Source organism: Acomys minous (assembly GCF_964271855.1).
Source record: "Acomys minous genome assembly, chromosome: 11".
In the NCBI taxonomy this organism is placed as follows: domain Eukaryota; kingdom Metazoa; phylum Chordata; class Mammalia; order Rodentia; family Muridae; genus Acomys; species Acomys minous.
The window spans coordinates 6,838,391-6,865,442 of record NC_140492.1 but is presented as its reverse complement, the minus strand read 5'-3'; the positions used below and the strand labels follow the sequence as shown (position 1 = coordinate 6,865,442).

The window sequence follows — 27,052 nt, the reverse complement described above, 5'->3', positions numbered from 1 at the left end:
TCGGAGCCGGAGCCGACAGCAGGAGTCTCTCACTCAGTCTCCGCTGCCTTCCAGCGTCCTGTCTGCTATTCTAAGATCTATTCTGGTTCCAGGTGAACAGACAGTCCACTCTTCTCTAGAGGCACGGGTCAGCCACTGCACATGGAGCCCAGTCCGTTAAAAATGGAGTAAAGATCTGGAACATCCACTGATTCACTCATTCAGTACTCTTGCAGTACTGAGGACCGAAATAAATGTTTCAGCTTCTCAGGTCATAGGCTTGTCCTGCCTTCCTGTAACCGGTTTCTGCATGTGTGCTTTCACTAGCCTGTAGCATTTGTCTCCCAATGGTCCCTTAAACTGCACAGGACAGGAGCGTTAACTGTGGAGATCTCTGCAGACCCAGTCCACTGTCTTAACAACACTTAGAGCCATCTGTGGGAGGTTTCTTACAAGTCAAAGGGAAAAGAAAAGGTGTGATGCCTGCAAGTGGCACAGGCCTGGGGTGCCCTACCTGCACCAGTGCGCAAGGCCTGCTGGCACAGCCGGTCTGTTGCTGTGGTAGCTGACTCACTTCCCTCCTCCTCTCTGTGTAGCCCTGGCTGTAACTAGATCTGTAGACCACCTGGGTCACAGTGATCCGCCTGCCTCTGCCTCCGGGTGCTGGCTGAGTAAGGGAGGATTTCAACCCGGTCGTTAGGGACCCTCAGGCGAGGAATTCAGTTGTGCAGGCTGGACTCAGCAGTTCAAGGATGGCTGGCTGCCTCTGGACTGGGTGTGGCTACCGTTTGTTCACAAAGCTCTGGGAGCAGAAAAGCATGGTAGGCAGTAAGCTTGGCAATCTCTCGACTGGGTTCAGATATGTGTGCCCAGCACAGGCCTAGACCCTCCCACTTCTGAATGTCTTTAAAAAAGCCAATTAAGGTTTTGTTTTTAATGACTCCGTTTATTTTAGTTTGGGCCAAGGTATGATGAAAAGGCACCAAGCCAACAGCCAGTCCTACAGCACCGGGCTTCACTCCTCTTTGGCCCAGTGGATCTTGCCGTCTTCGCCAAGCTGCACAGTCCCACTGGCCACCAGCTGGAGGGCTGCAGGGAAGATCTTATGTTCTGCTATTTTGACTCTTTCAGACAAAGTGGCCACAGTGTCACCCCTCTTCACAGGGACAGCTTCTTGTAGGATGATCTGTCCAGCATCTACGTCTTCCTGGAAAAGGAAGCAAATGTTTCCAGCGTTGCGTTCTAGCCAGACACAAGGGGCAAAGGTTTGGTAGGAAAAGCCATACTCACAGCGACAAAGTGTACAGTGCAGCCTGTGACTGTGACTCCAGCTTCCAGGGCTTGCTCATGAGCATTGGAACCCTTGAAGGAGGGGAGCAAGGATGGGTGGATGTTGAGCATCTTCCCTAGAAGGCAAAGCAGCAGGAGTCAGAAGCTTCAGACCCTGTTTGTTCTGTTAAAGGGACAAGGAATCAATTACATTTACCGAAGAAAATAAACTCTAGAGGGAAGAGGCCCAGACGCAGGAAACTGATGACAACAGGATGCAGTCAGAGCTCTTAAAGAGAGAATGGGCTGGCAGGACGGCTGCAGGCGGAAAAGGGTGCCTGCCACCATGCCCTATGACCTGAGCTCAATCCAAGGGCACCTAGCCCTACAAAGTGCCCTCTACCACAGGCATGCTGAGGGGACTCACTCCCCAACACACACAGAGTAACTAAAATGCAGAGAAAAAGGTAGAGACTAAAGACACGGGTGCATTTTCTTTCTTTCTTTCTGTTTTTTTGAGACAGGGTTCTCTTGTAGTCCACGCTGGCCTAGAACTCACGAGATCCACTAACACAGATGCATTTTCGTCAATGTGCTTCTCATGCCGTCTTCTGTATGTTATATAGGAGAGCATGAATCTTTATTTTTCTTTCTGTGGTACCAGGTATCAGGGCCTTGTACATGCCATGTAGGTAAGCCCTCTACCACAGAATTAATCCCCCAGTTACTGGTCTGTTTTTTAAATTATTATCTTATTTTATGAAAAATTTAAAAAGATTTATTTATTTGTTATGTATACAGTGTTCTACCTGCATGTGTGCCTGCAAGTCAGAAGGCACCAGCTCTCATTATAGATGGTTGTGAGCCACCATGTGGTTGCTGGGAATTGAGCAGCCAGGGCTCTTAATCACTGAGCCATCTCTCCAGCTCCATGAATGCTCTGCTTGCATGTATGCTTGGGCACTATAAATGTGCCTGGTGCCTGAAGAGGCCAGAAGGTGTTGGGTGCCTTGGAATTGGAGTTACAGATGGTTGTGAACTGTCATGTGGTACTGCTGGGAATTGAACTCAGGTCCTCTGTAAGAGTAACACATGAAAGCTGGGCGTGGTGGCGCACACCTTTAATCCCAGCACTCAGGAGGCAGGCAGATTGCTGTGAGTTCAAGGTCATCCTGGTATACAAAGTGAGTACAGGATTTCTGCTCAGGTCTTTTTCTTCAACTTGGGATATATAGGATCTTCCTCCTGTTTTTTCTCCCCTCCTCCGCTTAGCTTCTGTGTGTCTCGGATGAACTTGCTGCCCTTGACCTCCAGTCCTCCTGCCTCACCCTGAGGATGATGGGGTTATAGTTGTGGACTGAGTATCCCTTTTTCTTGTCTCCAAACAAGGAACAGGGTCTCTCCGGCGCTCCTCTGACAGTGAAGTGTGCCTACTGTGATTAGCGACAGCCAGTCTAACGGCCGAGCCAACTGCTCAGTAAATGCCTGTGTGGGCACTTCTGGAGCCAAAGCAAAGGGAACTGATTATACTCCATATCTATAGACCTGGGTGTGAGGACTGTTTGCTTACCATCCCATTTTCTGACAAACGGGCCAGAGAGAATTCTCATAAATCCCGCAAGACAGACTATGTCTACAGAGAACTCTTCCAGGACGTGGTCAACTGCGTTGTCAAACTCAACACGATTTTTGTATAATTTATGATTAATTACCTGCAACAGAAAAGATAAACAACCTTTTCAGTGAATTAACAATAATCTAAACACACCATTTGCAGAGTCCACACTTGAGTGGGGAAGATGCACGCGCACACTTGGGAAGTCCCACCATTACACAAGTGCCCCTGGGTCCTTGGGAGAGCTGTGTGAGTTTGCGTTTCTGCAGTAGCTCACCCTGGTGGGAATGCCAGCTCTCTCTGCTTTGTCTAAGCCGGCGACGGCAGCCTTGTTGGAGATGACAACGACAATGTGTGAAGAGCTCTTGGGATCCCCAGTGCTGTCTATGAGTGCCTGGAGGTTCGATCCTGCAAAGGCAGCGGGAAAACAAGTGAGCTCTCATTCCTGAAAGCTTAGTCCTCCTCACAACGCCCTTGCCCGTTAGAACGGCCTTTGCTTTACCATAAACTTGGGCCTGAAATATATTTAAACTGTAAGAGCACCCAGAAAGGCAGCCATGGCACTGAGGCTATCATCTATAGAAACGCTCAGGTGCCTTTAACAACACACTGCTAGTCATACTGCTCAGAGCAATGCTATTGTTGGGAAAAACAGCCAGTGCCTGGCACGGTGGCTCTATCCTATGCTGAGGCTAGGCCACCCTGGCTATGTGGTGATTCTAAAAGCAAGCAGCAAAGTACATTGTGGTAACTGATAGAATCAAATCTCTCCTACCCAGAATTCATACTATTTTTCCTTTTTTTTTTTTTGAGATAGGGATTCTCTGTGTAGCCTTGGCTGTCCTGGACTCAGACTAGGCTGGCCTTGATTGAACTTACAGCAATCTAGCAGCCTCTGCCTCCCGAGTGCTGGGATTAAAGGTGTGCAGCACCATGCCTGGCTCATCTTTTTGTTTTTTGCTGTGTTTTTAAGATTTTAAAGGATTTTGTGTGTGAGTGGTTGGCCTACATGCATGTACACCATGTGCCAGGTACCCAGAGTTCAGAAGAGCACATCACATGTCCTGGAAACACACCTAGGGGTGCTGGTAAGTCACCATATGGGTGCTGGGGACAGAGCCTAGGTCTTCTGAAAGAGCATCAAGTGCCCTCAACTCTGAGCCGCCTTTCCAGCCTGTGTTTTGGAGGCCTCGCTGCGTGGTCCCGGCTGGCCTGGCTCCCAGTGTGGACTCGGCCGGCACTGTACTCGGGCATCAGCCAGCTTTACTGGGATAAAGCCGTGCACGCCAGGCTGCCCATTCTAGCTTCTTAACTTCTCGTAACCATCTTCTGCACATGCCCGTGTCGATCCCCCATCCCAGGTTCTGCTGAGAGCATCCTTACTGTCTGTGTGAACGGCGGTGGAGAGAAGCCATGCTTTACCTGTGCCGGATATTAAGACAGCCACTCTTGCCTTCTTTTGTTGGGCAGGGAAATTACTTCTCAGAAAGCCATTTGCCACTATGGACCCATTTGTTTGCATGGTTTCAATCAGATTCTTGACTCTGACACGAGGAGAGTCTTCATTTCAATTATATGCATAATAAGAACAAGTATGAATTAATAGGAATAATAGAAAAGCAAAAGAAAACTTTACAATATTGTATCTTACTCTGAAAGTAAAATATACAGAAACTAAAACACCAGGTTATAATAACATTTATTTTTATTTTATGTGCACTGGTGTTTTACCTGCATATATATCTATATGAGAGTGTCAGACAGTGACACAGTGTTACGGACAGTTGTGAGCTGCCATGTGGGTGCTGGGTCCTCTGGAAGAGCAGTCAGTGCTCTTAACCGTTGAGCCATCCCTCCAGCCCCATTTCTTACTCTTGAGAACACACTTAAGGAGATGAACGTGTGTAATCACTTCTTCAGCTAAGCACTGTAGACTGCGTCAGTATGGTGAAGCAGGGCTACATAAACACTGCCTGCCGCATTTTCCTCAGCCCCTCAACCCTCCTGTGAGCCTGTTCACATGGTGCGATGACAGTCTGACTTCCTGGGAGACCTGTGACCCAGCAAGGCCAGTCAAGACTGACCTAGGATGCTGTTTTTGAGAAAGGGAGGGCTTCTTACTGCTGTGTAGGCTGAAGGAAGTTGCTTCCCAGCACTGGGAGAACGGGCCTGAAAACAAAACCTACACAGCAGAGTAGAAAGGCAGACAGAAGCAAGGTCAATAAGCTCTGACAGCGCTGTTAGTACCTGAACGGCTCTGTCTGCCACCCTGTTCAAATTCTGATCGGGTTCTGAGAATATACAGAAGTGGTCAGGTGTCTACTCATGGATGCTTGGGTTGAGCTAAACCTCTAGCAGAAGCACGAGGTGCTCTGTGTAGTGACATCATCCTGGGAAATCATTCCGGGAAATCATCCCGTGCAGCGTGGCTGCTGTGCATGTCAAGGTCCCAAAGAGAAAACGTGTTCTGGCACCAGGGTAGATGCATTACGATTGTGCAGGTTAGGACAGACACTATGGTGAGGGTGGAGGACAGATGAGGGCTTGAGGGGTAGAGCTGAGTTAAGCTTAAGACGATAAACCTAAAAAGCGGGGAGAAGCTGTTACCTTCAGGACAGGCAACAACACTGCCTATCACCCAGGCCTCTTCCTGGCGCTGTCGAATGTCACACAGAACCTGCTCTGCCTGGTCCTTTGACACCACCAGGGCAGCTCCAACCCCACAGTTGAACGTCCTGGCCATTTCTTCCTCAGAGAGCTGTCCTTTCTGCTGCAGCCACGAGAAGACTTTGGGAACCCTCCAGGTGCAGGCATCTCAAAACAACAAGGGTCACCCGATTACCCACTGTCCCGTACAGAGAGCACCCAGGAGTCCCAGCCAGAACGTCGTCTGAGCAGAGCAGAACCACCAGTGGTCCTCTCAGACCATGCTCTGTCAGCACAGACACTGGGAGGAGGGAGGTGCTGTGCTTCCCGAACTACTGGACCTTCAGGGCCCCTAAGGCCTTAGATGTGTGAGTAGCAGACTACAGCAGAGACTGGCGGGCTCCTTTGTAAGCGCTTGCTGATGCTGTCCAGATGATGGCAGCATGTCCCTTCAGCACCATGCAGGACATCTGGGAGGACAGTCCTGCTACAGAAGGTTTTCTGACAAACACCTTGTTCTTTAATTTCTTTTAGAGTTTACACTCTGAGCTGGCCTACTGCTCTTCCTTTGTCACTAGCCAGACATCAACTGCTTCTCAGGTAACGGCTTAGCTACAGACATTGGCACAAAACTCATCAATAACAAAGAGGCATGGATAATTTCTTGGAGTGTATGGCTTATAGGATTTAAATTGCAAAAACTATACTGAATTATTTAGGATGACCCTAAAGAAAAAGAATTTAGCTTTTGTCCTGGTTGGATTTTTTTTTTTGGTTAACTTGAGACAAGCTGGAGTGATCTGAGCAGACGATCCTCAACCAGGTTAAGTGCCTCCGTAAGACTTGATAGTTAGCAAGCCTGTGGGGCATTTCCTAGTGACAGACGTGGGAAGGCCAGATCACTGAGTGCAGTGCCACCCGTGGGCTGGCGGTCCTGGGTGGAATAAGAAGGCAGGCTGAGTAGGCCATAGGGAACAGGCCAGTAAGCAGCATCCCCCAGCCCCAAGCCTCTGATTCAGTTACTTCCTCCAGGTTCCTGCTTGGAGTTCCGGCCCTCACTACCCTCAGTGATGGATCATGACATGAGAAGATAAATAAACCCTTCCTTCCCCATGTTGTTGTTTTTAGAGACAGGGTCTCTCTGTGTAGCCTTGGCTATCCTGGACTTTCTTTGTAGATCAGGCTGGCCTTGAACTTAAGTGATCTGCCTGCCTCTACCTTCCTGTTGGGATTAAAGGCATACGCCACCACCACCCAGTTCCCATGTTGTTTTTGGTCTAGGTCTTTATCACAGCAAGAAAAATCCTGTCTAAGATGGATTTTTATTAAAAAGAAATTTTTTTATTGGGGGGGAGAGGGCATCTGGAACTTTCCATACAGACCATGCTATACTAGATATTTTCCAGATTCATGTTTTATTTAATGTGATGAGTGTTCTGCTCTGTATGTATGTGTACCATGTGACCTTTATGCCCTCAGAGGTCAGAGGAAGGCATCAGGATCCCCTGGACCCAGAGTTACTAACAGTTGTGAACTGCCACGTGCTACTGAGTTCCAAATCCAGGTCCTCTGCAAGAACATGTGCTAAGCCCTGTCTCAGCCCAGAACTGGCAGAGCGGATTATTGGCTCCTCCTGTTCAGCACATCTATGATAATCGGTTTTTGTTTGTTTAAACAGGGTCTCATTCCATGATGGTCTCCAGGAGTTCAAAGCCTGCCAACAAAAACGTTCCCGTGTACGCACTCACTACCCACAGCACACATTTTCTCTCTTCGCATTTCTTAAATCCTAGTCTGCTGTGGTGGGCTTACCTAAATCCACTCCTAAGTTCCGAGGGAGGACCCTGGGGATGTTCTCCAGCAATCCGCCTCCAGTGATATGAGCAAACGCTTTGACACGGCCCGACCGTAGGATGGGCAACAGCGAACGGCTGTAGATCCTGGTTGGAGTTAGAAGTAAGTCCCCTGTGGATTGGAGAGAAAACACAACATCTCAGCCCACACACGTGAAACCTAAACACAACCACACTTCCGAAACAAACAGCGGTCATGACCTTGCACAGAACATCAGTCCTGTAATATTATCTAGGCAGGAAACACGGGTTCTAGTGTTAGGTGATCAGCGTTTGACCCTGATTGGCTGCTCAGACATTTACAAGCGGGACAGCAAGGGTCAATTTACCTAAAGTCTGATCACCACAACCATCAGGCGCAGGAGAGGAGTACTGGAGTGAAGACCTCTCCACAATTTTCCTCACTAGGCTAAAGCCATTGCTGTGAAGACCCGACGAAGCCACTCCAACAACAGCATCGCCTTCTGCGATCCTGTCCAGCCGAGGGAGCTGCTGGTCCCTCTCCACAGCACCAACAGCAAAGCCAGCAAGGTCGTACTCGCCAGGAGGGTACATGTCAGGCATCTCTGCGGTCTCCCCTCCTGGAAAGACAAGGACGAAGATATCCCATGATCCTCGAGTCTGCTTGAACAGTGACAGGAGCCACACTTAACGTGAACAGTCAATGTGGAGCTGTGTCCTGGTTTCTAGGGGTAAGATGAATGCCAACTAACAGCGAGATGACACCGCTGCGGGCCTTACATGGCTGCGGGCCTTACATGGCTGTCTAACATCTCCACTCTGGTCTGAATGCTCAGTTGGAATTAACAGGATTCTACAGTAGCATGACTCAGAAGCACTTTCTTTTTTGATTTTTTTCCCCACTTTACATGTATGTTTCCCTGCATGTACCATGAACATGCCTGGTAGCCATTAAGGACAGAAGAAGACAGTGGATTTCCTGGAACTGGAGTTACAGGAACTGATATGTGGGCTCTAGGACCCACACCCAGGTTCCCTGGATGAGCAGCAGGTACTCTAACTGCAGAGCCAGGCTCAGCCCTGAGGTTTAGTCACTCCACCGTCCGGGTAGTGGTACAGAACTGCCTCGCTCCAAATGCCCCCCACAGCACAGTGCTGTGTTCACACCACATGAAGACACAAGAGGGGCGCTGCAGACTCCCCCTTAGAAACTGTACTGTAAAAATGCTTGAAAGGCAACTTTTGCCCTTGAGAGCAGATGTGTCTACAGATACAGTAGTGTACAGTATTTTTCCCAATGAGACAAGTGTCTTGCTATGTAGCCCAGGCTAGCTCAAACTCTCAACAATCTTTCTGCTTCAGCTTCCAATGCTAGGATAATAAGTACACACTACTACACCGACCCTGAAATGTAGTAGAAGAAATAGCTCTGTTTCTTGGTCTATCTAAAAATTAATTTTGCTAAAAAACAAAACTCCCTCATATAAAGTTAAGCAGTATATCTATGAAACTGAAGTTACATTTTATTCTTTTTTTTCCCCCTTCAAGACACTTGTGTGTATGCAGCCTTGAACTCACAGAGATTCTCCTGCCTCTCCCTCCCAAGTGGTAGGATTAAAAGAGTGCTGATGCCTGGTTACATTTTATTCTTTATTTCACTTCTTAGGGAAGCTATAGTTTAACCTACACAACTCCAGGAGTCTATCTCCCCTGTGTAGGCCCAGTCAGGAGGGAAAAGGCCTCAACCTTCCCAGTGTGCTCTTGAGACACACGGGGAAAGAGGAGCCTGCCTGGCAGCTCAGGACTATGAGGTGGGGCAGGTCTAAGACTACGTGACTGACAGGCAGCAGAGTACCCGTGGGTCAATGGGTCATACCCAGGAGGGCACAGCCAGCTTGCCTACAAGCTCCAGCAACTCCAGCAACGACAGCTTCAGCCACACTGAGGTCAAGCTTTCCACAGGAGAAGTAATCGAGGAAGAAGAGGGGCTCCGCTCCCTGTGCCAGGACGTCATTTACACACATCGCAACCAAGTCTTGACCAATGGTGGTGTGCTTACTGCAGTGCTGGGCGACCTGTAGAACATAAACAGCCACGCAGAGAATAAGCCCCGCCTCTTATTTTGTGGGTTCACCCAGCGGTTGGCAAACACCCCAGGGAAAGGAGGCTACATCTGGCCGAGATATACAGTTTCCTCTTCTTCTCTAAGACATCCTTTCAACCCGTGAAACTCCAGGACTATTGTTTAAAATGTGTTTACTGTGCTGTACAGTAAAGATAAATAGTTAGATACCATGGCTTTTTTTTTTTTTAGCTCATGTGTGTTAAGAAGAAAATGGCTATTTGATAAACATAAAACTCACTTGAAAGACAAATTCCCTTTTCTCTTTCATAAAACTTTTAACTGCAAGTGTCTGGTTACCTTTAGTTTGGTCCCCACCCCGTCTGTCCCAGAGACTAGAAGAGCATCTTTGAAGCCAGCTGCTTTCAAATCAAAAAGACCAGCGAAGCCTCCAAGGTCAACGCTGCAGCCTGTTGGAGAGGAAGCAAATTACTTGTTGCATTTTAACTGATGAGCCCATGAATACTGGCACTGTTTCCTCCTGACAAGGGCTAACATAGGAGCTACTTTTTCTGAGAGTCGGGAGAGACTCAGGAACACAGAGGCTTGACCAAGATGGCACGAGACCATGTGCTTGGCTCAAGAATAAATTAGAGGAAACCTAGCAGTTAAATGTAAGGCCCAAGTCAGCTCACAATACCATCAAACTGTTGGCAGAGGAACAAGGTCAATTTACCTGGTCTGGAGGTGGCTTTTGCTAAAGGCTGGATTTTCTTAACCAGCATATTTCCGGCTGCAATGTCTACCCCAGATTCCTTGTAAGTCAGGCCCCTAAGGAAATGAAAATGAAAACCAAGACATCACCTCAGTGCCAGGGGAAATTATTATTTGAGAGGGTCTATGTAGGTCTGGCTGTCCTGGAACTCAGAGATCTGCTTGCCTGTGCTAATAAGATTAAAGGCTGTCAGCTTTAGGGCTAGGGAAATGGCTCCATGGCTAAAGCACTTACCACAGGAGCTGGCTGGATATGGCTGCCTGCCTGAAATCCCAGCCTGGGAAAGTGGAGGTAGGGGCTCCCCAAAGCAAGCTGGCTAGAGACTAGCCAGACCAGGGAGCTAAGTTTCTCTGAGAGACCCTCTCTCAAAGGATAAGGGGGAAGGGTAAAGAGGGTTCTCCTAGTAACCTCAGGCCTCCACACGAGAGTGCACACCCACATGGAGCCACACATAGGATCACCCCCCCACCCCCGAACAAAGGCCAAGTATGTAAAGGAACAGTGTAGCAGGACACATTTGCTTTTCACATCCAGTAAGGTGCTCAGGCTATCTTAAGTCAGTGCCTGTATGCACCAGACTGTGGAGCAGGAGTTGAAGGATGCTCGTCACCCTCCCCGGCTGCTCTGACGCCATCACAGAGGCTGCTAAATACACTATTTTTAAAAATAAGCAAATTTTTGAGACAGGAGGGCTTCAAACTTGCTCTGTAGCTGTGAGTGACCTTGGGTTCCCAGACTTCCTCCCCCAGTGCGAGTTATGATAAAATATGCACTCAATTTATCGTCTTAGCCATTTTTAAGTGTATTGTTCACCTGAGTGGAACAATTTTGGGCAGCTGTCATTACCACCCAACTTTCCTCAACTAGCGAAGTGGAAACTGTCTATTACATGAGAAGTCTCCCTCCCTGACTCCCAATACCTCAGCCTCAACTTCTCTAGGGTTAACATGACAGATGAGAACATCGTCTGTCCTCAGGTCAACTTCAGTGTAACATGAAATGCCAGAACCAAAAAAAAAAAAAAAAAAAAAAAAACCAACTAGGATTTTAAAGAATTCTGTAAAAATATCCCTAAAATCCCAAATGAGTTCTTACCATCTGAGTATATTGCTCTATCAGTTTTCTCATAGCAGAGGGCAGTAGAAATACACAGAATATTGCTTTACAAAAGGACAAACTGTCCTGTAGAAATCAAGTTTGGGAATAGTATTGCAAATTCCTTTGTCTTCCCTTGCAAAGGAGAGATTTTGGCTTTCTGGGATGAAGAAATGTCGGTGCCTGCAGGCTAGGGTCACTCATACAGGACATGACTGGCACTGTGACATCTTTTCCTTCATCTGGGAGAACTCAGATTAAGTCCCTGGCTGAGCATAGTGGCACAGGCCATTGGATCTTTGTGAGTTTCATGCCAGCCAGGGTGTCATAGCGAGACTGTCTAAAAAGAAAAACAGTGCTGGGTGTGGTGGTGCATGCCTTTAATTCCAGCACTTGGGAGGTAGAGGCAGTTGGAGTGCTGTGAGTTCCAGGCCAGCCAAGATATCACAGAGAAACCCTGTCTCGAAAAACTAAAAAAAAGCAAAAATCAGTGTCTTAAGGTAGAGAATTTCTGTGAGTTCTTATAATTTTAAAGCAATACCCCCAAAATTTGGCAGTGTTTTAGTGTAGTGTATTTACAAAAGGGTTAAAAAAATGTGTCTTTCACCAGTTCAAGCTGTTAATTATTTTTTGAGAGAACTGGCTCAGTGATTAAGAGCACTTGCTGCTCTTGCAGATGATCCGGGTTTGGGTTTCTAGTACCCACACGGTGGCTCACACCCAGCCCTAAGCCCAGATCCATGGGCCCTCTTCTGACCTCTGAGGACACCAGGCACATGAGGTGCATAATACATAGGAAAACACCCCCATACACCCCTCCCACTGAAGAACTTAATGAAAAGCAATGCGATATAAGATAATCTTTAAAAAATCAGAACACTCGTGTGGCAACCAACAGTTTATTTATTTTATAGGAAATATTTGTTAATAAATGAATAAGGGATTAAACATGCATCCAGGTAATATCCAGGTAATGAAGGGACAAACCAGGAGCAGACTTGAGCTCAGGATCATCCAACCACACAAGGAGTCACCATAATCGTGACAAACTTTTCAAAGATAAGGGACTGGCAAAAGAATTTTCCTTTTATTCAAATATTGCTCTGATCTTTTTTTCTAGGGGGGGGCAGGTGACATAAAAGGTCTTATTACAGACTGGACTCAAATTTGAGTTGGCCTTCTTGTCTCAGCCTATAAATAGTTTAGATTCAAACAAAATACTACAAACCAAGACACAGTCGGCTCCACAGGTAGAAGGGAATACAGGCTGGCTTAGCATTCGGGTAGCGACTTTCCTCCCCAGCCACGCAGGCCAGTTCTGACCGCGCCTCAAGGGAACCTTTACCTGGGCCGCTGGAGGAAGGCTACAGCTCTGAAGCCGATGTCCTTCCTGTGAACTGCTCCCTCAAACTTTATAGCAGCGAGTCCTTTCCTGGCTTCATCAAGGGCTGACATAAGATCGTCCTGGACGGCTGTCACTGTGAGGACTCTGCCCCCGCTGGTCACCACTTTGCCATCCTTAAGAGCAGTGCCTGCATGGAAGACCTGTAGGCCTAACGCCTGGGCCTCAGGAAACCCTGTAGAAAGCAGAGTGGAGAAGGAAGTCTTCTGAGACAGGTCCTCACTACTCAGACTCAGTGTCCTCCTTCCTGCCTGTTTTCCAAGTCCTACAGTTAAAGGTGCGTTCTACCATGCCTGGCCACAGAGACCTTAAAGCGACATGTTCTCCTGTGCTGTGGCCCTGCTGTAATAATGCTAGTTCCTGGGACGTGAGAAAAAACTAGAATAAAACTATAGGTTCAGTGAGGGAGGGAAGAAGGTGTGGAGTGGTCAAGACTTGAAAGTATAGATTCTTTTTCTTCACAAAAAGTTTAAAAGCTATACCATTTCCTTAACATGTGAAACAGCCAGCTACAAAGGTAACCGGCCCTCACCTCCGTACCCAAGTCTCCTCCCCACACCTGGCGTGACAGTGTCCCTGGGTACTCTGACCACAGTGCCACCCAGCACAGAAGCTTTACACATGTTGGTAAGGTCCCATAGCACTTTACTGGAGTCACTATTACATTTCTCAGCCCCAATCTGAGGGAAATTTCAATCTTGTGTCTCTGTTCCTTTAAAAGCAAAAAAGTTCCTGACTGTGTCAGATTACATGGTGACAGACTTCTTTTGTACTTTGTTGGGCAAGAGTATGAATATAGTTCCTGAACAAAATCTACTGTTTGAGCACTACTAAAGGCTACGTGCTAGGGCATGCTAGGGACCACAGGCTTTGGCCAGAAAGCACAACTTATCTGGCACTTCATTTTCATTTATCAGCAGACTCAACCAGATACCTCTTGGCCTGTCTAAAAAAAAAAAAAAAAAAGAGGGTGATGGACTGGAGAGATGGCTCAGGGGTTAAGTGCACTGGCTGCTCTTCCAAAGGTCCTGAGTTCAATTCCCAGCAGCCACATGGTGGCTCACAGCCATCTATAATGAGATCTGGTGCCCTCTTCTGGCATGTGGGCATCATCATCATCATCATCATCATCACCATCATCATCATAAAGGGGGGTGAGTGAGAAAAACTAGACCTTTCAAACTTTGAATTCTGGCACAGAAATCAATCTTCAGCACACTGTACTCTAAGGCGTCAACTGGCATAAAGCAGAGTGTGTGTCTTCAAAATCTTTTTTTCTTTTTTCGAGACAGGGTCTCTCTGTAGCCTTGGCTGTCCTGGACTCACTTTGTAGACCAGGTTGGCCGCGAACTCACAGCAATCCGCCCGCCTCTGCCTCCTGAGTGCTGGGATTAAAGGCGCGCGCCACCATGCCCGGCTCATGTCTTCAAAATCTTATTCATGCTAGCTAACAAGGCTGAATTTCACGCCACCCGTTACCACGCTGGCCCGGGGAGGCGGAAGTGTAAGGCAGCAGGGTTCCACTGGAAACTTGGTTGGTTATTCACATTCCCTGGTGCAGGGAGGAAGTAAGCAGCAGCTCACTGTCACTCGGCTTTTATTCACGGCTACTCACCCGTGATCTCCACACCCTTGGTGTAGGCTCCAGGGTACCCTTTGCTCGCCATGACAACAGTTACGGCAGTGTGGTTTTCTAGCCAAACAGGCAGCGATGCGCTCAACAGGCCATCGAAGGAGGACTGAATCACTTCATAAAGGTCACTTTTAAGAAGTGGGAGAATTACCTGAAAGACAGGGTCAGTGTGGCAGACAGGATGGGCTTTTAATAGTTGTCCCTCTATTCGCCTATTTTATTCACTGGGATGCTAACAAATGTTTCTCAAGGGCAATTGTTTCAAGAGCGATGAACTGTAAGAATAAAATAATACTTTTCATCTCAAAAGTAGTTGTTATTGTTGCTGCCGTTTTTATCACCACTGCTATTATAATCATCATCACTGGCAGAGTCTCTGCAGCCCTGGCCATCTGGAACTCACTCTGTAGACCAGCCCAGCCATGAACTCAGACATCCTCCTGCCTCCACCTTCTAACTGTTGGGAGTAAAGACATGCACCACCATACCAGGCAGTATTTTATTTATTGTTACTCACTTGGCATTCTGGATCACCAAAACGGCAATTAAACTCCAAAACTTTTGGGCCATCTTTGGTCAGCATTATACCAGCATAGAGAATTCCTTTATTAAAAAAGAAAAAAAAAAAAAACCCAGAGAAATCTGTAATGATGCAATGACCACGTGTACTCGCATTTCAGGTTGGCCTTGACCCTGTAAGCTGAGGATAGCTTTTTACTTCTGATCCTCTGACCTCCTCATCCCAGCACAGGTGCGCCCCACCACACCCATTATATGGTAGTAGAGATGGAACCAGGGCTGCTTCATGCATGCTAGGCAAGCATTCCACCAACAGAGCTACAATTCCAGTCCTAGAATACAAGCTTCTAACACTAACATTTTAATATGATTAAAATTGTAGAGAAAGAGAAACCAGTTTCCATCAGAAGTTGGAGGCTACTGCCCAGATGATCTGTGTGCGCTGCTTACCTGTGTAAGGTGCACCCTCCTCCTGCATGCCATCGACTGTCCTCTGAAGAATAGTGTTTTTAATTTTTAGTAACAGATCTTTAGAAACCTGGGGAACACACAGAAACATTTAAATGAAACTGTCTGTTTTGTTTTTAAATCATCTAGGCTGGATGTGGAGGTGTGTTCCTTTAATACCTGGGATGCCAACCTAGTCTACATAAAGATTTCCACACCAGCCAGGGCCATAGAGACTCTCTCCAAACAGACAAAACAAAACAAGCCCTCACGTTGGCCCTTATCTTCACAGAACAGCAAAGAACTCTAAGAGATAAAATGTCTCACAGTGAAGGACACATCTGTGGTGAACGTTAGTACATGTCCACTTTCACTTTTCCTCAACACTTCACCAAACACATCAAAATAGCTAAGCTCTCAGCCTGGGCATGCTGTCAAGTGTAGGCTTGCTCACTTCCTGTCAGCACATGATTGGCAGTCACTATTTTGCTCCACAGGGCTTAAAGAACCTAACTCAAGACTTCCTCAGACATAATGCTAAAAATAAAAGTTTTCCTACAAAGCGAGCCCAGGACAGCCAAGGCTACACAGACAAACCCTGTCTTCGAAAATCAAAACAAGGGCTGGAGAGATGGCTCAGTGGTTAAGAGCACTGTCTGCGCTTCCAGAGGTCCTGAGTTCAATTCCCAGCAACCACATGGTGGCTCTCAACCATCTATAATGAGATCTGGTGTCCGCTTCTGGCATGCAGGTGTATATGCAGATACAGCACTCATATCTAATAAATAAATAAAATCTTAAAAAAAATCAAAACAAACAAACAAACGAACAAAAAAGTGCTTGCTTGTTTTTGCTTTTCTTGGGACAGGGACTCCCTAGGTAGCCCTAGCTCTCTTTGAACTCAGAAATCCGCATTCTTTGCCTCCCAAGCGCCAGGATTTAAGGCATGTGGCACTAACCTGGCTCAGATATTAATCTTTTTTTTTTTTTGGTTTTTCAAGACAGGTTTCTCTGTGTAATAGCCCTGGCTGTCCTGGAACTGTCTTTGTAGACCAGGCTGGCCTCGAACTCAAAGCTATCTACTTGCCTCTGTCTCCCGAGTGCTGGGATTAAAAGCATGTGCAACCACGCCCGCTGATATTAGTCATTTAATCAAGGAAAGCAGTAGCACAGATAAAAATGGTTCTCAGCAATGAGAAGCACCAGGTGAGTTGCTAGAGTGCTAATCCATTCTAGTTAAAAAACAGATTCTTTGTTTGAAATCTCTCTCTTTCTGGATATGAGCCACCATGTGGTTGCTGGGTATTGAACTCAGGACCTTTGGAAGAACCGTCAGTGCTCTTGACCTCTGAGCCATCTCTCCAGCCCGTTTTTTTATTTTTTCAAGACAGGTTTCTCTTTGCAGCCCTGGCTGTCTGTGGATCAAGCTGGTCTCCAACTCAGAGATCCGCCTGCCTCTGCCTCCCAACTGCTTGGATTAAAGGTGTGCACCACTGCATCTGGCTGATACGGATATCTCATACAAAACTATGCCTGTCAGTATGAAGTACAGAGAGCACAATTACGGCCTCTCCGGGACCTCAGTTCATTATATACACACATATCTGTTTTATGTGCACTGTACTGAGAAAGGAAGAGAATGATTCTAGGTCTCATGGGATTAAAATACAGATGTGCCCAAGTTGGGAGGGGACATAGTCAGACCTCACTGTATTTCCTAGTTTTCCCTCACAGGCTGTTGGAAGCGGTTGTTAAGAGACCAGAAGGGAGCACTTGTGGTTGAAAGGGTGACAGCGCACGGTACCTGTGGTGTTGGGCAGTAGGCTCCCATGCCCCCTGTGTTGGGGCCCTCATCTCCATCCAGCAATCGCTTGTGGTCTTGTGCTGGGGGCATCGGGGCCACCGTCTTCCCATCAGTGAAACACAGACACTGTGGAGATCAGTTAGTGCACTTAGGTTAAATGTCAGACAGCCAGACACACCTCTTCTGAGAGGAAGAATTTTCATGTCTGAAGAAAACTTGAAAAATAATTCCAAGGTATATGGCAGGAAGCCAAACATCTTGGATATCTGACTTTTAAAGGGGCTGCCCTTTCACAAAGCAAACTCCTACCCAGGACAAAGACCAACCTTCCTGCTGCTGAGCCCACCAGGTACCCACACGTATTTAAGGTGCACTTACTGTGCAACAAGTATATGGGAAACAGAGACTGTGAATGTATAGGACCTCCAAAGTGTGACTTAATTCAACTGTCCCCACCAACATCTAGGGCAGTGGCTTTAAAACCTGCAGGTTGTCACGCTTGAAAACGGTCGCATATCAGATGCTTACATTACGATTCATGACAGCAAAACTGAGGTTATGAAGTAGCAAGGATAGAGTGTTATGGTTGGGGGTCAGCACAACAGGAGGAGCTGCAGTAGAGGGCTGCAGTATTAGGGTTGGGGGCCGCTGCCCTAGGGGCTAATGAAGAGGCCATATGCATTTGTTCCTCTGAATCCTAGGTGTGTGAGAATCCCTGAAGCTGCTGGGCTCCTGTTCTCAGAGGAAGCTACCAGAGGAAATGGGGGGGTTGTTTTTATTTTTACTTTTTTTGGGGGGGATTATAGGCAAAGAGACGGCTATACGTACAGACACCTCTTCCCCTTCCAGAAGCTCTTCTATAACCACCGTTTCCCCAGCGGCTCCAAAAGACTTCTCCTAATTGTGAAGATAAAAGGCCTTGTAAACTGTGAAGCTTTTAATATTTACCAAGTGACATAAGAGCTGTCTCCCATTTGAGTTATGAAACACACGAGCATTTCTTTCAAGACAGGGTTTCTCTGTGTAGCCTTGGCTGTCCTGGACTCATTTTTGTAGACCAGGCTGGCCTCGAACTCAAAGATCCACCTGCCTCTGCCTCCCGAGTGCTGGGATTAAAGGCGTGTGCCACCACACCGGGCTGTAATTCTTTCTTGTCTGAAGATTTAGCAGGACTTTTTCGTTGTTACTGTGGCGGCAGGTTGAGCTCACATTGTACAGATGTGACCAACACATTCCTGATACTTTGCTGACACTTTCATGAGCATCTTTCCATCTTTATTCCTGAATATACCTAGGAAGCTTTGTCTAGAAAATTATATAAAACCCTGTATGTGAACATTTCTCTAAGAGGGTAAGTCAGAATCATCAATATGGATTATGAAAGAGATATTGTATCCACCCACTGCTCTACTTGTAAGACTTGGGACACACAGGATAAATGCCTTCTGTTCTCATGCTTGGAGATTTATCTCTAAGTCCCATGGGCCGACGACACCAAGATGTTAGAACGTACTATAAAAGAATGAGTCATGGTTTAGGAGGGGCAGCTCTGTACTAGCCATTTTCTAGAGATGGATAGCACACAGTACAATTAAAGCTAACTTTCCAGTGTCTGGTCCACTTTGCGGCCCACCTTGTAGGCCTCATATACAGAGAACCAACCTTTCAGAAGCATCCACCTACTTGCATGATCTCCTGGACAGCTTTGCAGGCTTCTGCTCTGTCCTTCGCGACAACCACCCCTTTCCCAGCTGCAAGGCCACTGGCCTTCACAACCAAAGCAGGGAAGTTCGCACTGTAAAGACAGGGCAGCTCTTACCATCCAACAGTACTCTCACTGCAGCCGGGCGTGGTGGCGCACGCCTTTATTCCCAGCACCCAGGGGGAGGCAGAGGCAGGATCTCTGTGAGTTCGAGGCCAGCCTGGTCTATAGCTCAAGTCCAGGACAGCCAAGACTACACAGAGAAACTCTGTCTTGAAAAACCAATTTCCCCCACCCCCGCCTCAGCCCAAGAACAAAGTGGAGAAAGGCGTGTGCTGACTAACTTACTAACTTCTCGTGTAGCTTTCTACACGTAGGAGGAAAGGATACTCAATGGACTTAGGGTTGGTTCTCAGCACCCACATGGGTCAGAACTCCAGACCCAGGGATCTAAGGCCTCTTCTCACCTCTGTGGGCATGAGGTCATTTATGCAAAACACCCATACACATAACATTAAAACAAAACAAAACCTAAAAACCTTAAAAATTCAGTAACTCTGCTGAGCATCCCAGTACTGGGAAGCTGAAGCAGGAGGATTGCCATTAGTTTAAGATCTTGCTGTAACATGGCACCTTGTCAACTGCGGGGCAGTATGCATTTCTTCTTAGAGATTGCTCAGTAGTGGAGGCATCAACATATAATCTAGACTATTTAAGGGACACACCCACAGAGCCCCTAAGCCTTTTCTCCTCCTTTGGGTTTGAAACTGGATCCACATAGCCCATGCTAGCTTTGAATTGATCCCTCAGCTTCTACTCCCAAGTGCTGAAGAATCCCATCTTATTATTTTATTTAAAGTATCTTTTTTGTTTTTTTGAGACAAGGTTTCTCTGTGTAACAGCTTTGGTGGTCCTGTAGACCAGGCTGGCCTCGAACTCACAAAGATCTACCTTTTCCTGCCTCCCAAATGCTAGAATTAAAGGTGTGTGCCACCACAGCCCTGGCTTGAACAATGCATTTTAAACATTAAAGTGACTTCATATTTAAATACCATTCTAAAACACCTGCCCTTTAAAGGTCATCTTCCACTCACCTCATAATAAAGCTGCAGGCCTCCTCAGGACTGGTGAAAGCTCGCCACTGTGCAGTTGGGATTCCATGTCGGTCCATAAACTCCTTGGCAAACCTTTTACTGGACTCTAACTGAGCTGCTTCTGCTGTGGGGCCAAAGCATCGCACTCCCGCAGAGCTCAGGTCTCCCACAATTCCTACAGGAGTAAACAGGTATCTAGGTGATCCACGGTCTGTCTAGGGATTTAGACTCAATATGCCTTATGAGTAGATTAAACTTTAAGGGGCTAAAAGCTGCTGTAATGTATTTTATTACAAATCTTCATCCACAAATGAGTTGGATTATATGATCCCTAACCTTCTTCAGACACTGCATATTTTATAACAATGAGAAGTGAACTTTACCTGCAGCCAGAGGGGCCTCTGGTCCAACAACCACAAATTCAATCTTTTCATCTTTGCAGAACTGAGCAAGGACAGCGTGATTATCAATGGAGACAGCTGTAGGCAGAAAACACAACTCCACATGTGCAAAAGCATCTTCAGCTAACCAAATAAACTGAGTACTATCCTTAGTAAGGTAATTAAAAGCTAAGGTTAACTGTTGCTTTTGCTTTTGTTGGCACAGTTAGTAATATATAAACAATAGCAAATGTGAACAAAATAAGCAAATCGGCTCTATGGCAAATGGAGAGGTTAGATGTGGTTGGGTCAGGAAGGGTCTCTGTGGTGGAGCTGTTCAAGCAAAGAAGCAACAATGATTCTATGTAAGACTTCTCCCTGCCCAGAGGAAGTCGGGTTCTCCATCCAAAGGCCTGCCCAGTGTAGCAAGACTGCAAGACTACCCATACACACTCTGGGCCCAGGGGGACTACCCATATCAGCACAGAGGCAAAAGACAGCACATGGCCACCCTCAGTGCTGCAAAGGGCAGCTAGCTTGTGATAATCCTGGGTGGTTCTGGTGGTGTGGCCCAAAACCTCAACCGCATAAACATGTAACCTGCCAGCTCTTCAATAAACAGACACAGCCCTTGTCTCCAGACAAAGCGCTGCAGAGAAGGAGGTATTCTCTTATCATCTCTGGCTTTCCTTTACTTCTCTCCATAAATACGACATGCCACATTGGCTACTGTGCAAACAAGATGAAACAAGACAGAGCGTTGCAAGGACAAGATGAGGAGCTCGAGTTTTACCCCAAGTCCTGCAAAACTGTTTATTGTAGTTTATGAACTCATCATTAGTGGAACCAGAATTCACATTCGACAGCACCATTCAACTTCTCATTTACAATTATACACATAAAATGCCTTAAACCTACATTATGTATTTGCTGCTCCCTCCCTTTAAAGAGCCATCTTGTCAGCCCCTGTTACCTTTTCCATCAAGTGGGTGATAAGGCTAAAAACACACTAGCTTATGCTCACCACACACGAGAACTCCCATCACTTTAAAAACGTAAAGTCAGAGAATGCATTCAAACTTAAATATACATATACCTTATTAAAGGGCATGTGTGAGCTATCATCACGTACTATCAACAAATATTAGCCACCACTTCCCATCTTGAGACATAATTACCAGCATTTGAGATCTTCCCAGAACAAGCAGTGCCTGCATTTCCCGGGGCAACCAACACTTGTTTGACATGACCCGACTGTGCAAGTTTCCAGGCCAGGGTATGTTCCCTTCCTCCACTACCAATGACAAGAACCCGGGCTGCCATTGCCGTCCGCAGAGCAGGAATTCAGAAGCAAAATGAAACCTGCAGAAAGAAACCAGAGTTGACATTTTAGAATGCATATATTTTAGAAAAAAAATTTCTTTTCTAGCAGTGTTTTATTTTGCTAACTGTTCTGTGTGCGGGTGTTTTGCCTGCATGTGTGCTTGTGTACCATGGGTATGCCTGTGTCCACTGAGGCCTGAGGAGGTTGCTGGATCCCCTGGAACTGGTGACATAGATGGTTGTTAGCCATTATGTGGATGCTGGTAATTGACCCCTAGTATTCCAGAAGAGTAGCAAGTGCTTGTGACTGCTGAGCCATCTCCTCAGCCAATCTTTTGATGTTTTTGAGAAAGTCACAAGTTGCTCAGGCTAGCTTCAAACTCGCAGCAAACCTCTTAGCCACTTTCTAAATGTTGGGATTACAGGCAGGTACCACCAGGTCTGGCTGTGGAAATCACAGTTTACAAATACACTTTCCACATAATCACTTGTTTTCATACAAGTGACATTTTCTTCAGGAGAGTCATTATTTAGAAATTGGAATTTAGGGCAGGACGAGGTAAAACACACCTTTGATCCCAAGTACCCAGGAGACAGAGGCAGTCAGATCTCTGTTCTAGACTAGCCTGGGATACACAGTGAGACCCTGCCTCAAAGAACAAAACAAGAGCCAGAGAAAGCCGACCAGTGTGCGGTGCATTCCTTTCATGCCAGCACTTGGGAGATGCCAGCAGTTCTCTGAGGTTCAAGGTCATCTTAGTCTATAGAGCGAGTTCCAGGACAGCCAGGGTTACAGAGACAAAGTGCTGTGCGCGCGTGTGTTTTCGAGACAGGGTTTCTCTTGTGTAGCCTTGGCTGCCCTATAAACTTACTCTGTAGGCCAGGCCTGTCTCTGCCTACCTAGTGCTGGGATTAAAGGCATGCACCACCACTCCCAACTGAGAAAACCCAGTTTTGTCTTGAAGAACAAAACAAAAGCTGGAGAGATGGTTCAGGTTGTTCTTACAGAGAACCTGGATTCAATTCCTAACATCTGCATGATGGCTAACAGCCACTGGCCATCTTAGGTACAAGGTACAGATTTGGTACATATACATACAGGCAAAATAGAAAACTAAAGAGAGAGAGAGTCTCAAAAATTGGAGGTAAGCATTGGAAAGATACGACAGTAATCACAGGAAAAGAGGGCATGTAAAAACGAGGCAGACCTGCTTACAGCTAGGTTAAGGAGAGAGAGGTGGTGCAGCTCCTGCTAGGTTCTGAATGTCTCCAAGCTTCATGTATTGTATGCAGCCCATATTGTGACGTATTAAAAGAGTGGAGTATGGTATTTAGAAATGGAGTCTATGGGAACGACTAGTTTAGATAAGGGCACTGAGGTGGAACACCCACAACTAATTCCTAGAAGGTTTTGTTTGTTAACTCCCTCTGCATTCCAGCTTGGCCTTGAACTCAGAGATCTGCTTGCAGAGTGTCGAGATTAAATGTATCTGCCTCCTGAGTGCTGGGATTAAAGGCTGTGCACCACCATACCCGGCTTTTTTTTTTTTCTTTTTTTTGTTTTTCGAGACAGGGCTTCTCTGTGTAGCCTTGGCCATCCTGAACTCACTTTGTAGACCAGGCTGGCCTTGAACTCACAGCGATCTGCCTGCCTCTGCCTCCCGAGTGCTGGGATTAAAGGCGTGCACCACCACACCTGGCCTTTTTTCTTTGTTTTTTTAAGATAGGGTCTTAAGCTGGGTTCAGGCGGACCAGAACTCTGGGAGGCAGAGGTAGGAGGATTTCTGTGAGTTTGAAGCCAGTCCGGTCAACAGAGTGAGTTCCAGGACAGCCAGGACTGCACCTAGAAACCCTGTCTTGAAAAACAAACAAACAAATAAGCAAAAACAAAAACAAAACAAAAAAGGACTGGGTGTCACTATGGATTCCTGACTAGCCTGGAATTCAGATATATTCCTACCTCTGTCTCTGGAGAGAATACTAAGTTGTTGTTTTTTGGCTTGTTTGTTTTAATTAAGAGTGCCAGAGACCAAATAAAAGGTAAGCATGCACGCCATGGCTCCATCATCATAGGATGTTCTGTGTCAAAGACTGCTATAAGATGCTCATCAGATGGGGCCCCTTGATTGCACACCTCCATAACTACAAGCCTGAGCAAATGCTGTTTCTTTGTAACTTATCCAGTCTGTAATATTATAACGATGACAAACCCACCCAACCAATAAAAAATCTGTAGCTGAAAAATAACCCACCAACAGTCTTTTTTTTCTATCGAAAGATCTGATAATCATTAAGCCTTAGCAGGAAAGTGGACTTTGATATTTGCTTACTTATTTAGGAGATAAAAACCCGTTATTTTCCGACACTTGACCTGAAGTCCTGGCCTCAACAGATTCTCTTACGCCAGGGTGTGGTGGAGCATTCCTTCAATTCCAGCATTCGGGAGGCGGTGGTCAAAGGATTTGAGTTTGAGGCCAGCCTGGTCTGCAGAGTTCAGGATGGCCAGATCTATACAGAGAAGCCCTGTCTCCAAAAACCAAACCCCAAGCCAACAAAACACCCCCTCCCCCTGCCACAGGGGGGGGGGGGGGAAGGGGTTCTCTTGCCCCAGTTTCCAAGTATCTGAGACAATAGGCTCAGAGGTTAAGAATACTGGCTGTTCTTCCAAAGGCCCTGAGTTCAATTCCCAGCAACAGCATGGTGGCTCATAACCATCTATAATGAGACCTGGTGCCCTCTTCTGGCATACATAATAATATAATATTATTATTACACATAATAAATAAATAAGTAAGTCTTAAAAAATTTAGACCCAAAGTTAAACCTTGATGTGGTACAGATAACAGGTATTAACAGTGAAGTTTCTCTATCAAGGAACAGAAAGTAAATATATTTGAGAACTATTTGTGCACTGTTAGAATCCCATAGAAGCATGAAGGGACAGTACATTAAGCGGTGAGTGTGCACCACCAATAACCCCCCCCCCAAAAAAACTATGTACACAGAGGGCACTCTCTAAACAACAGGAAGCCAGCTCAGTTTGGTGGTGCAAGTCTTTAATCCCAGCACTCAGGAGATCAGTGGATCTCTGTGAGTTCAAGGCCAGCATGGTTTACATGTGAGTCCAAGATAGCCAATGAAACCCTGCCTGGAGCCCCCTGCACCTCCACAGCCCCCAAATCCCAAACCACACAAACCTAGGAAGCCATTAGGAGGCTCATAACAAAACAAGCACAGGTGTGACAATACAATTGCATTGTGGGCACTGCAACTTCAACTCCATGTACTAAAACCATTTTTTCCTCAACATTTTTTTTTTTCCTTTCTGAAAGACTGGGTCTTCTTTGCATCCCTGATTTTCTTAGAACTTGCTATGCAGGCCTCAGGTAGTGATCCTCTGGCCCCTGCAACCCTGAGATAACAAGTGTGTGGGCCACCATGCCTGGCTTCGCCTACCATTTTTGTTTGGTGGCTGTACAAAAACAGTGGCAAAATCATTAGTACACTGTCCACAGATTGCAGCCCTATGACTTTAAGAGTTTATGAGATACTCTGGATTGCAATCTGCTAGAGAAGCCAACAGCAAATCCTAACATATCTCACTTGATAAAACAACAAGCCCTGAGAGGACATTAAAATGTTATATACTCCAAAGTATCCAGAAATAGGAAATGCTTATTTGTTATACTGCTTCATTTACCTAAACTGACACCTCAGATATAGAAACCATTTATGAAGTTATCGCATGAACAGGAATAACAAGGACAAAGCTGTAGTTCGGCAATAGACCCATTGCTTAGAATAGAAGTCTTGTGTTCAAATACTAGCATCAAAAGCGGGATGGGGAAAAAAAAGCCAAAGATATTATCACCACATTTACCTATGCAGAAAAATCTGTAACTCCTAAATTGATAGTTTGGGATTACATATTTAAGGAGAGATGGAGGACCAGTTAAGAGCAGTTAGTGAGTTTAGTCTCCTAGCACCCACAAGGTGGCTCACAAACATCCCAACTGTGGTTCCAGAGCCAATGGCTTCTTGAGGCTTCCTTGCGGCATTGTATGCACGTGGGCACACACATACACATAAGGGGAAGGCTCCTACACATAAAATGAAGAATTTAGTTCAATTCTATGCGTCATTTTCTTAGAAATAGTTGAAGCCATTAGATCTTCATAGCTGGTTTGAATAAGAGCAGCAGGGCGAGAAGACAATTTTATTTAGTACTCAGATTCTGTGAGACAGCAGTACTGGTCTCTACATCAGGAGGGGCTAGGTGCCTGGGCTCCCAGGTCAACAGGGCCTTACTAGCTGGGAGACCCGGAGAGAGGTTTGTAACCTTCTTGGGTGCCAGTTAACGAGTAGGCAACTTATAGCGCGAATGAGAGGCAGGTAGGCGACAAGAGAATGCGGTAAAACTACTTCCAAGGATTTGTTTAAACAAAAGTAGAAACCAAACACGAAAGTGGTCCGGGTAAACCATTAGTGACAACGACAGAAGCAAAACTATAAAAACCCATCAATGTACACGGTCGGTCTTCACAGGAACCTGGACCGGGTCTCAGAACCAGAAAAGGAGGAAAAGATGTACCAGGCCGACTTCGGTCAAAGCCGTGCAAAGCACATGGCCCTGTTCGCCAGCCAAACCAGTTTCAATGGGAGCACCGGTCGCTGGAGTTAAACCACAAGTCAAAGCGCAAACGCAGTCCACGCATCATTTAAAAAAACAAAACAAAAACCAAGGGGTTCACGCACCTGTAAAGCTGGTCACGCTGCTCCCACTCGCACCCGCCGCCGGAAACTGGCCCGGGGAATCCTGCGCGCCTCGGTCTCTGCCCCGCCCCGGGCAGGCTCCTCCGTCCATTGGCCCGCCTGGGTCCCCGCCCGCGCGAGGCGCTCCGTGGGGGTTCCTCCCGTCCTAGGGTGCGGTCCGAGCGCGGCTCCGAGTCCCTAGTACCTCGCTGGGGTGCCACGGAAGGTTTCCACGTCTACCCCGGAGCCCCCTGCCCTGGGGACAGAGCCATGGCTGCCGAGCTGGGGCTGCTAACCTAAAGCCACAGGGCGGACCGGCTCAATGCTGGGCTCCGGATGAGTCCCCAGTGCACCCAGTGTAGAACGCGGGGCCGCCCAGACCCCCTCCAGCCTTGGCTAAAAACTGTCTAGGTTATTGGAGTTATGGAGACAGAGTGGGGATTGCTGCTATCCGCTTCAGAGTGGGGACGCGGGATGAGGGTTTATTTCTCATGCACGACTTCCTGACCAAAGTAAACTTGGCGCTTGCAACAAGCGCGTTAAAACCTCAGTTCCAGACACACTCAGTCCTTTTTTTCTTTTCTTTTTTTCGCTCCCTGTCTTCATGGCCTCTAATGTCGGACATTTATTCGCTACCGAAAGCCTCTTAAAAGCGCCAGCAGGCGACGGGGACCAACAGCTGAAGCTGGCGCGGCCGTCTCGGGAGCGACTTCTCCTGTAATGGCGCCTGCGTCAAACACT

General features: G+C 46.8%; 1 protein-coding gene across 1 annotated transcript; it reads right to left on the bottom strand.

Annotated features, from left to right (window-relative positions):
- Positions 1-904: 904 nt before the first annotated feature.
- On the bottom strand, positions 905-27,052 carry GART (phosphoribosylglycinamide formyltransferase, phosphoribosylglycinamide synthetase, phosphoribosylaminoimidazole synthetase). Its single transcript, XM_084801863.1, has 22 exons — positions 26,315-27,052; positions 21,415-21,598; positions 20,240-20,335; positions 19,857-20,031; positions 18,744-18,855; positions 17,889-17,957; positions 17,061-17,186; positions 15,260-15,347; positions 14,808-14,893; positions 14,273-14,441; positions 12,601-12,832; positions 10,122-10,216; positions 9,746-9,855; positions 9,200-9,398; positions 7,692-7,943; positions 7,322-7,474; positions 5,471-5,677; positions 4,286-4,423; positions 3,141-3,271; positions 2,819-2,960; positions 1,270-1,385; positions 905-1,186 (listed from the first exon to the last, which is right to left on the bottom strand). The coding sequence occupies exons 2-22, from the start codon at positions 21,557-21,559 to the stop codon at positions 995-997; spliced, it is 3,033 nt and encodes a 1,010-aa protein (XP_084657989.1). The 5' UTR covers positions 21,560-21,598; positions 26,315-27,052; the 3' UTR covers positions 905-994.

What these genes read in the sequence shown, in the direction of transcription:
- GART (XM_084801863.1), bottom strand. Translation starts at nt 21,559, where the DNA reads ATGGCAGCCCGGGTTCTTGTCATTGGTAGTGGAGGAAGGGAACATACC. An exon ending in GGAGGGTGCACCTTACACAG is followed by an intron (nt 14,894 to 15,259) that starts GTAAGCAGCGCA and finishes TTTTTAATAAAG; the next exon opens with GAATTCTCTATGCTGGTATA. An exon ending in GAGCTGGCATTCCCACCAGG is followed by an intron (nt 2,961 to 3,140) that starts GTGAGCTACTGC and finishes TTTCTGTTGCAG; the next exon opens with GTAATTAATCATAAATTATA.